The sequence below is a fragment of the Capra hircus genome, chromosome 5, assembly GCF_001704415.2.
Source record: "Capra hircus breed San Clemente chromosome 5, ASM170441v1, whole genome shotgun sequence".
In the NCBI taxonomy this organism is placed as follows: Eukaryota; Metazoa; Chordata; class Mammalia; order Artiodactyla; family Bovidae; genus Capra; species Capra hircus.
This window is the reverse complement of record NC_030812.1, coordinates 102,635,122-102,645,614: the sequence shown is the minus strand read 5'-3', so window position 1 is coordinate 102,645,614 and position 10,493 is coordinate 102,635,122. Positions and strand designations below refer to the sequence as shown.

Here is a 10,493-nt window from a genome sequence, read left to right as displayed (position 1 = left end):
AAAACTTATGTCCACACTGAAACCTGAACATGGATGTTTAGAGCAGCTTTATTCATAATTGCCTAAGCTTGGAAGCAACCAATGTTCTTCAATAGCTGCATGCAAAAACAGTGATACATCCAGACAATGGAATACTATTTGGCACTAAAAAGAAGTGAGCTAACGAGCCACAAAAAGACATGGAGGAAACTTAAAGTGAAAGGAACCAATCTGGGAAGGCTACATACTGAATGATTTCTACTCTATGACAATCTGGAAAAGGCAGTATTATGGAGATGACAAAAGTATAAGTAGTTGCCAGGGGTGGGAGGTGGAGAGAGATAACTAGGCAGATCATAGGGAATTTTTAGGGCAAGGATATTATGTATATATTATACATAATAATTATAGATATGTCATTATACAGTTTTCCAAACCCAATGAATGTATGCCACCAAGAGTCAACCCTTAGGTAAAATTTTGACCATGCTGCACAGCATGTAGGATCTTAGCTTCCCAACCAGGGATGGGTCTCATACTCCCTGCAGCGGGAGCATGGAGTCTCAAGCACTGGACCACCAGGGAAGTCCCTAGAGTGATGTTAATATTGGAGATTATGCACGTGTAGGCTCAGGGCCTATATGGCAAACCTCTGTACCTTCCTCTCAATTTTATTGTAAACCTAAAACTGTTCTAAAAATATAGTCTTTAAAACATTGAACAAATAAAGACCTGGCACATAATAAAACATATATTGTCTCATTTCTCATTCTTTCCTCATACTTCTCTTTTTCCTTTCCTTTTTAAATATTAATAGATATGGTTAGATCGAATAATTATTTGGTTCCTCCAAACTTTGGATGGTTTTTTATGCCTTTGATTCCTTCTCACTTTCGGGTATCAACTCATTTATTCTTCTTTCTCCTCCCCTGCCTCTTCTTCCTCATTCTTTTTCATCTCTTTCTCTCTTTTCCCTGTTTACTTAACTCCCCGAGGCCTGTTTTTCCATTTGGAAAAGAGAATAATGAATTGTTTTAAGAATCAAATGAATAAGTAAACTATTAGCTCAGTGCCTCACCCGAAAGCTCCAAGACGTCATTAACTTTGCTCTCATTTGACCTTCTGCAAGGCCAGTATGAAATATAGAACACTATAGAAATGTTCGGAGAAGGCAACAGCACCCCACTCCAGTACTCTCGCCTGGAAAATCCCATGGACGGAGGAGCCTGGTAGGCTGCAGTCCATGAGATCGCTAGGAGTCGGACACGACTGAGCGACTTCACTTTTACTTTTCACTTTCATGCATTGGAGAAAGAAATGGCAACCCACTCCAGTGTTCTTGCCTGGAGAATCCCAGGAACAGGGGAGCTTGGTGGGCTGCCGTCTCTGGGGTCGCACAGAGTCGGACACGACTGAGGCGACTTAGCAGCAGCATAGAAATGTTACTTGTTTATTTTTTTCACCTAAAGTATCATGGTGAATTGGAAAGATTTGAAAACACATGGGTTTTGAAAATCCAGGTTTGAAAACACATGGGTTCCACGTAATGTCGATTTTTATGAGCTTCAGTTTTTCTAAGCTGTACAGTAAGAGTAACAATATATGCCTTCCCTCCTCTTAGGTTTTTTTTTTCCTTCCCCAGGAAGTAAAAGAGTCAATATTACAGAAAAGCATCGCTGTATAAACACATGTAATCATGATAAGATGGTGTCCTGGAGTCACAATGGGGACTCTGTTAAAAGGATTCAGTGGGATACAGTTTTAATTTTAAAAGATGTCTGATCAATAGTTCAATTTGTTCAATTCAATAGTTAAATTCAATTTGTTGTTTAGTTGCTAAGACTCTTTTGCGACCCCATGGACTAGAGTCTGTCAGGCTCCTCTGTCCATGGGATTTCCTAGGCAAGAATACTGGAGTGGGTTGCCATTTCCTTCTCCAGGGGATCTTCCCAACCAAGGGATCAAACCGGAGTCTCCTGCATTGCAAGGTAGATTCTTTACCATTGAGCCACCAGGGAATATTCACTACATGGTAGTTACTACTATCTCCTTAATTGTTTCCACTTTTTTCTCTTGCTCCTCCAAAAAAATGAGTGGTTGCTATACCCAGGTGATCTCTGCTACTGGACCTCTACTACTGATGTCGTCATCTTCTCTTCTCTTCATCCTATCTTCCTTTTTTCTTTCTGACCCTCTCTTCCGATCACAGCTTTCCTCTCACCTCAACCACTCCATGAAGCCAGAAGTCGAGCTATTAGGCTGCTGCTGCGGCTAAGTCGCTTCAGTAGTGTCCGACTCTGTGCGACCCCATCGACGGCAGCCCACCAGGCTCCCCCGTCCCTGGGATTCTCCAGGCAAGAACACTGGAGTGGGTTGCCATTTCCTTCTCCAATGCATGAAAGTCAAAAGTGAAAGTGAAGTCGCTCAGTCGTGTCCGACCCTTAGCGACCCCATGGACTGCAGCCCACCAGGCTCCTCTGTCCATGGGATTCTCCAGGCAAGAGTACAGGAGTGGGTTGCCATTTCCTTCTCCGAGCTATTAGGCAGGCAGCTTAGATCTAACTCTGAACAAGCCCGGACCTGCCGGAGACTAGGAGCCCCCCGTCATTTAGCGTCTAGCACCCGACCAACAATAAAGTTTTATTAAAACAGAGCAGGAAAAAAAGCCGCCCATCAGCCTTTCCTCAACAGCCAATCAGAGAGCAGAATGCCTGTGTCGCTCTCGGGAGCTTCACAGTCAGAGGCGAGGGCGGGGCACGTCGCGCCCGAAATCCTCCCCATAAGAGCGGAAGTACGGCCGGAAGCCAGCCATAGAGTTTAGGGGCCAGAGTGACCCTGCAGGGAGGTGGCAGGAAAAGCTGAGAACAGCTGCCGGAGGTGACGGAGCGGTGGCCCCGCCCGGTGCGCTGGAAGACGGAGCTTCCAGGTAGCGGGCCGCAGAGTCTGACCCAGAGTACGACGGGGTAGCCGGCGGGAGCCCACGGTCACTCGGCGGCCTCTTTAAGGGAGGGGGCGGAGCCACGTGAAAGGATCGCTAGGGTGAGGTCACGTGGTGTGGGGCACCTGCGGGGCACAGTGGATATTTGGGGGAGCGTCGTCTTTGGGGTGGACACTATGTGACATCCCTTTCCCCACTGAGACTTGCGCTTTGGAGTTTCATGGGGTGCACGTGGTGGGATTTGGGGATAGGCTCAGACATGGGGGAGGTGGGCGTGACAACGCTGTATCAGCCAGGGTGCCATCGAAGTGGCTGATCGTAGGATTCCTAAAATACAAGGGTTACACTATAGTTACAAAGTGGCTCAGTGCCTCTGCAATCCAGCCCGTAGGCCTTGTGATTTCCAGCTTCCCCAGTTCAGAAACCTCCAGCTTCCCATCCTCTTTCCTTGCAGCTGCAGACTTCTGAGCCCAGGTCCCCCCAGCTCAGCGCCAACATGAGTGCGGAGGTCAAGGTGACGGGGCAGAACCAGGAGCAGTTTCTGCTCCTGGCCAAGTCGGCCAAGGGGGCAGCGCTGGCCACACTCATCCACCAGGTGCTGGAGGCCCCTGGTGTCTACGTGTTTGGGGAACTGCTGGATATGCCTAATGTTAGAGAGGTGGGTTTCTGACCTGGATAGCTCCCAAGGAGGCTTGGGGCTAAAGACTAAGAATGGGTGGACAGGGCTTATTTTCAACCCGATAACCATTCAGCTGAATAAGAGCTTGTGATTCAGAATAGGAGACCTGATTCTAGCCTGTCTCCATCAATGTCATGGCTCTTAATCATATTACCTTGATTGTAGTGTGTGTTATTTGCTCAGTGGTATCTGACTCATTGTGACCCCATGGACTGTAGCCCACCAGGCTCCTCTGTCCATGGGATTCTCCAGGCAAGGATACTGGCATAGGTTGCCATTTCCTACTCCAGGGGAATCTTCCCCAGGAAGGGATCAAACCCGGGTCTCCTGCATAGCAGACAGATTTTTTTTTACTGTCTGAGCCACCAGGGAAGCCTGTTACCTTATCAGGTCACTTTTATTTTAGGACCTACATTTTCTTTTTAAAAACTGGACACGGGGGCTTCCCTGGTAGTCTGGTGGTTAAGACTCCACCTTCCAGTGCAGGCGGTGGAGGTTTGATCCCAGGTGGGGAAACTAAGATCCCACATGCCATATGGTATAGCCACAAAAACAAAACAAAATGGACCTGTTACTGCCCCTCAGTGTCGTAGAAATCAGGTGAGATTATGTGAAAGTGTAAAGTCTGGTACAAATAGAAGGAAGGAATGTGAAATTGTCATGACCGGTAAATTCGCTGAAGTTAGCTAAGGTAGAAGTTATCTTTTTCTTCAAGACACACAATAATATGCTAGGAACACAGGGGAGAGAACTGTTCCCACAGAAGTGATAGAATTAAGAGTTTGAAGTCCAGAGTGAGTAGATTACCAAGATGTATGGCACTAGCCAAAGTTCTGAGATACTCTGACAGTGGTAGGTGGGTGAACTCTGAGTAAATTTTTTGAGGGCCAGTGATTGAGTCAATGCAGTTAACCTTTTGGGATCCTCTTGTCCAAAGAAAACTGGCTGCCTTCTTTCCCTGCTTTCCTCTGCAGTGGAATCAAAGAGAATCAAGGGGAAGGAAAAGAGGTAGGTTTGGGGTGCCTGTTTAGCATTCTTCTAGTCATCTGGAAATACCAGAAGAGTACAAACCATGGGGCTCCCCTTTTGAAACATACATTCCAGTTGTGCAGATAAGATGAATGGATATTCATGTATAAATCACTTATTTAGCAAGTATTTATCAGCAGAGCCAAGTACATGCACATTTCTGCTAGATCTGAGTGGGATAGCAGGAACTAGGTCTGTAATCTTATTGAAAAGAAAGACCTTGTTAGGTAACAGCATTAGGTGGGCTTTGATGGACTAAGTGGGTGATCAGTGGTAGGAGGAGAGGAGGCCTGGGTGGACTGGCTTGAGTGATACACGCTCCCAGCTGAGGCCAGTCTGAGGCAGAGGCACCTCCCAATGCTGGCCCAGATCCTGCAGCTGTCCAGGGAGTGAGGCCAAGGCAGAAGTCCTTGGTGAATTGGCGAGTACAGCAGACTCCCTAAAGGTATTCAAATTCAGAAATACTAGATATACTCTAAGGATGAAACAACACAGTTTGTAATGTCCGGGGGGTGTGCGTGTGTGTGAGATGTGTTAGATAACTAAACACTACGAAAGTTTTTGACTTTAGGGTAGGAATTGGGAGGCAGATGGAGGAAGAGGGTGTTGTGGGTCTGGGGGACAGAATCCGCAAAGGCCTGGAGGTGAAAATGAGGCTTCCTTGGGGAGAGCAATCCGAGACGCAGAGAATTCCTTTCGGTGAGCTGGGAGAGCTAATGTTGGAGGGGAGAGCTGGGCCTGGAGATTGGAGTTCAAACAGGCAGGGTCTGGAGGGTGGAGAGAGGGGCCCTTCCTGTCATCGCTTCTCTTCCCTCGTGTTTCCGCAGCTGGCTGAGAGCGACTTCGCTTCCACGTTCCGGCTGCTCACAGTGTTTGCTTACGGGACGTACGCTGACTACTTAGGTAACCGGAGGGGTTGGAGCTCTGGAGACTGGAGGTGGGAGAAGGGCAATTTACAGAGGGACTTATAAGACATTCCTGGGGTACCTGACTTAGATCAGAGTCAAGACCTGAATTGGCATGGAAAACTAAAAAAAGGAGGCTAGGACTTCCCACAAAAGTGCAAATCAGGATTTCCTACACTTTATTTTTTTCTAGCCGAAGCCCGGAATCTTCCCCCACTCACAGAGGCTCAAAAGAATAAGCTTCGACACCTATCGGTCGTCACCTTGGCTGCCAAAGTCAAGGTGAGTGACAGTCCCTACCGGGTCCTGAGTCACAGAACACCTTTCTGTATGTCCCTTCTCGAGGGTCCATCGGAAGGGAACGGTCACCGTGTTGCTTCTTCTTGCCCCCCTCAACGATCCTCCAGGTCCCACATCTGAACTCCATTACCTTCGGCCTTTGGGGCTGAATATGATTCTGCTAGTTTTCTCTTTCGCTTTTCGACCAACTCAGGTTCTAAGTAAAACACCTTTTGCATTTGGATTCAGAATAGCAACACGGATGCTGCTGGCTGTGTCCTTCAACAGTCCCCTCCTCCCCTAAGATCCTGCAAGCTGTACCATGTGACCAAAGAGAAAGAACTCTATAACCCAGAAGTGTTACACATTTGTATTCACTGTTGGGTCCTGTTTTTTGACTATCCCCCCACCCATATGCATCTCCCAGTTGTTACCTCACTCTCCATCATGCTTATGGTTTTACTTAAATCAGGCTGTCTCCTGTGAGATGCCTCTTTGGAAGTAGATGGAGGAGCTCCAGACCTCCCCCACACCATACCCTTCCGTGATGTCAGGCGGGTTCTTTACCACTAGCGCCACCTGGGAAGTCCAAGAGGGTGTATGTCTTTTATTTAAGATTCTTACCCTGTTATTTCTCAGGTGGGAATACTTGTTATTTATGTTACCTTAGAACCAGCCTCTCAGAGGAGGTGATCAGGAGTAGGAGTGGAGGGTGGGCAGGGGGGTGGAGAGAAGGGGATCTTGGAAGCCGTCTCTGCCACGGTCCCACACAAACCCCGCTGCCCTGGGGCCCCAGTGTATCCCCTATGCAGTGCTGCTGGAGGCGCTAGCCCTGCGCAACGTAAGGCAGCTAGAAGACCTGGTCATCGAGGCCGTGTACGCCGACGTGCTGCGCGGCTCCCTGGACCAGCGCCACCAGCGGCTGGAGGTCGACTACAGCATTGGGCGGGACATCCAGCGCCAGGACCTCAGTGCCATCGCCCGGACCCTGCAGGAGTGGTGAGACCCCAGGAAGGGAGGGGTGCTTTTGGAGAGGGAGGAGGGCGGGGCAGGGCTGAGGATGAGACTTCGGAAGGGAAGGAGGAGGGGTGGGGGCCAGAGGGAGAAGCATGCCTGGAGTACCTGGTGCGGGCGGGAGTGGTAACCTTGAGTGGTAGTCTCCTGGCTGGTGGGTCACCCTTCTCAGGCTGGATGCAGCTCCCCCGATCTGTGACAAGCACTGTCCACAGACCACTGGCCTCCCCCACGTCTGTTTTCTCTGTGTTCTTGTCTGACTTCAGTTTGTTAGTGTGCCTTCCTTTTTTCCTCTGTAACCTTTCCCACCCTGTTTCTGTTTTAGCTCCTACTCCTATTTTGGGGGGGCTTCCAAGGCAAGTAAAGAACCTGTCTGCAATGTAGGAGACCCAGGTTCAGTCCCTGGATCGGGAAGATCCCCTGGAGAAGGACATGGCAACCCACTCCAGTATTCTTGCCTGGAGAATCCCATGGACAGAGGAGCCTGGTGGGCTATAGTCCATAGGGTCGCAAAGAGTCTGACATGACTGAGTGACTAACACTTGCCCTTTCCTGTCTTGCACATCACTCCAGGCACTGCCTATCTCCACCCTGAGTGTCCTTCTGTCCTGGGAATTTTGTCACAGGCGGTCCCCAGGTGCCCTGGCGAAGCTTCTAGCTCAGACAGGGTTCCGGACACCAGGACCGAGGGGTCTTCCTGAGTCTTTCTCGTGAATCTGTGGTCAGCGCCCTCCCATGCTGACCGCCTCCCCACCAATTCCCACAGGTGTTTGGGCTGTGAGGTGGTCCTGTCAGGCATTGAGGAGCAGGTGAGCCGGGCCAACCAGCACAAGGAGCAGCAGCTGGGCCTGAAGCAGCAGATCGAGAGTGAGGTGAGCGGCTGGGGGGCCAGCCGGCCAGACCCAGCTCCTCCTCCGCCCTGGGCCGCTTGTCCCGGGCAGAAGGGTTTGGACGGCGGCGGTGGAGACAGACCAGGTGGGCAGGGATGGTCAGGGTCTGGAACCTTCCTTGTTTCCCCCCATTCCTTTCCTCTGGGTAGGTCGCCAACCTGAAAAAAACCATTAAGGTTACAACAGCCGCAGCGGCCGCGGCCACATCTCAGGACCCAGAGCAGCACCTGACTGAGCTGAGGGAGCCGGCCTCGGGTACCAACCAGCGCCAGCCCAGCAAGAAAGCCTCCAAGGGCAAGGGGTGAGCGGGTGTGGGGGGCCACTCGAGTCCAGGCTGCCTGCTCCTGCCTCCCTCATCCCTTCAGATGCTTGTGGGGGTCAGGAATGGGGGGTTGCAGTGCCTAGCAGTTCCCTACAGCACCCCCTGTCTCTCTTTCCACCTTGCCAGGCTCCGAGGGAGCGCCAAGATTTGGTCCAAGTCAAACTGAAAGGACTGTCATTTCTTCTCGGGATATGGGGTGCTCACTGCCCACCTGCCCGCCTCGTAGGAGTCCTCAGCCTTCCTGTGCCCCTGGCCAGCTGATAATCTAGGTTCCTGACCCCTAGCCCTGCCGGCTCCCATCCCTGCTCCCCCACCCCGTAGCACAGGCCACACCTTCCCCAGGGATGAGGGAAGTACAAGTCATGGTTTTGTTGGTACTTTTTGTTTCACATGACTCTCTTACATGTTCCATTGTCCCCTCCTCCTCCTCGCCACACTCTTCGCCTTGTTTCTTTAGGACCCAGCATCTGCCCCCATTCACTACACACCACTGTCCCCAGCATAACCCCCCAAGTTCCTTTCCTGCCGCCCACGCCTTGCATGCCTCTCCCCGCCTGCCCCCACCCCCCACCCCCCAGCCTGTTAAGGCAGCATCCAAAGAGCCATAGGGCTCCCACCTTTATTCCCACACCAAGAGCTCTGGGAGCCAGCCTGCCATTCTAGGAGTCGCTGGACACTTGCAGCCTAGAATCTTGTCCCTCTGCAGCCGTTCCCATCCTCTCTCCCGCCGTGGGGTCCTGGGAGCACTGCTGCCCCAGTGACCCCAGAGCCTCAAGCCAGCTGTTCTCAAACTGTCATGAGATGGTTCTTTCTTGGCCCTGGCTGTCCTTGAAAGCCTGACGGCCATCCTGGAAGGATTTATACTTCCTCTTGTGAGTTTGGTGGGGAACGGGAGGGGATGTAGATTGTATAAAAAGAGTATATATACATATATCTATATATAACATGACACACAAATAAATCTATGAGAAGTCTATCTACAAACTATCTCACCAGCCCTGCAGGGGGTGTCTTCTGTCTTTGGTATTTGTGGACGCAAAGAAGGCTCTTTCCCAGCCCACTCTAAAGCAAAGTGCCAGAAAAACAAGAGAACCAGGTACTATGCCGAAGCCTACTGGGTGCCTGGAGACGTAGATCCTAGGCCGTTGGACTTTGAAGAGATTGCTCAGTATGTCGGCATTCATTCAGGAGCCGAGGGCGCTTGCTGAGCACCAGCGTGTGCTCGGCTGGAGATGCAAAATGATGGTCACTGTCCCTGCTCTCAGGGAACTCCAAGTTCAGCCTGTTTACAACCACCTCATAGAATTGTAGGGGAAGGGTTGATAGTAAACTTCGATTTTTGCATCAAAACCCCATAGGAGGGCTTCCCTGGTGGCTCAGTGGTAGAGAATCCGCCTGCCAGTGCAGGAGACACAAGTTCGATCCCTGATTGGGCAGATCCCAAAGGCCGCAGAGTGGCTAAGCCCGTGCACCGCAGCTACTGACTCCATGCTCTAGAGCCCGGGAGCTGCAACTACTGAGCCCACGTGCCACAACTACTGGAGCCTGTGCACCCTAGCACCCGCGCTCCACAACAAGAGGAGCCGCCACAATGAGAAGCCCACACACCACAACTAGAGTAACCCCCAAAAGCCTGAGCAACAGTGAAGACCCAGCACAGCCGAAAATAAATAAAGCAAATCGCACAGGAATCTTAGGTCTCTGTAAGAAGCCACAGTTGGACTCCTGTCCCCTGTCCATGGCAGAGCATTCGAGAGGTGTGCTGAGAGGTTCGGCCCCCTTGGCTCAGTGCTCTGCTGTGCACACCCTAAACTTGGGGTGCTCTAGTGTAAGGGACAGTTGGTCTCCCACTTGCATGAGAGGCAGTTGCCTCCTGAGGGTCCCAGTGTTGACCGAGCCACTTTCCCTAGCTTGTGCTGTCCTCTAGGGGGAGACTATTGTTTGCTGCTGCTGCTGCTGCTGCTGCTGAGTCATTTACTGGTCTTAAAGTATCAGTTGAAATAGAATTGGAAGTAGGGGTGGATCCTGAGTGTTTGGTTAAAAGTGGGCTGGGTGAGTCTGTTGTCTTGAGGGGCAGTGGAGACTTACTGAGACCAGTCCAGTGAGCCCTGTCGTCACAGTTGACGCTCTTGGCCTCTCATTTTAGCTTTGGTCTAGACTAGCTTCTTGTTCAGTTGCTAAGTTGACTCTGTGACCCCATACCCTGTAGCACACCAAGCTCCCCTGTCCTTCACTATCTCCCAGAGTTTGCTCAAACTCATATCCACTGAGTCAGTGATGCCATCCGACCATTTCATCCTCTGTATTCCCCCCTTCTCCTGTCCTCAATCTTTCCCGACATTAGGGTAAACTTTTCCAGTGAGTTGGCTCTTTGCATCAGGTAGCCAAAGTATTGGAGCCTATTGAGACTTTCGCATCTTGATTCAAGTCTTTACCTTTGAAATAAATCCCTTTGTCC

The 10,493-nt window shown here is 50.7% G+C and overlaps 1 protein-coding gene across 2 annotated transcripts; it reads left to right on the top strand.

The window, feature by feature from the left end:
- Positions 2,780 to 9,022, top strand: COPS7A (COP9 signalosome subunit 7A). 2 transcript variants are annotated; one of them, XM_018048561.1, is made up of 8 exons: positions 2,780 to 2,905; positions 3,372 to 3,575; positions 5,453 to 5,528; positions 5,724 to 5,812; positions 6,606 to 6,808; positions 7,590 to 7,695; positions 7,863 to 8,014; positions 8,162 to 9,022. In XM_018048561.1, exons 2-8 carry the CDS (start codon positions 3,414 to 3,416, stop codon positions 8,199 to 8,201), a joined length of 828 nt encoding a protein of 275 aa, XP_017904050.1. In that variant the 5' UTR covers positions 2,780 to 2,905; positions 3,372 to 3,413; the 3' UTR covers positions 8,202 to 9,022. The 2 variants fall into 2 exon arrangements, with proteins under 2 accessions (XP_017904050.1, XP_017904049.1); XM_018048560.1 differs by having other exon boundaries at positions 2,788 to 3,018.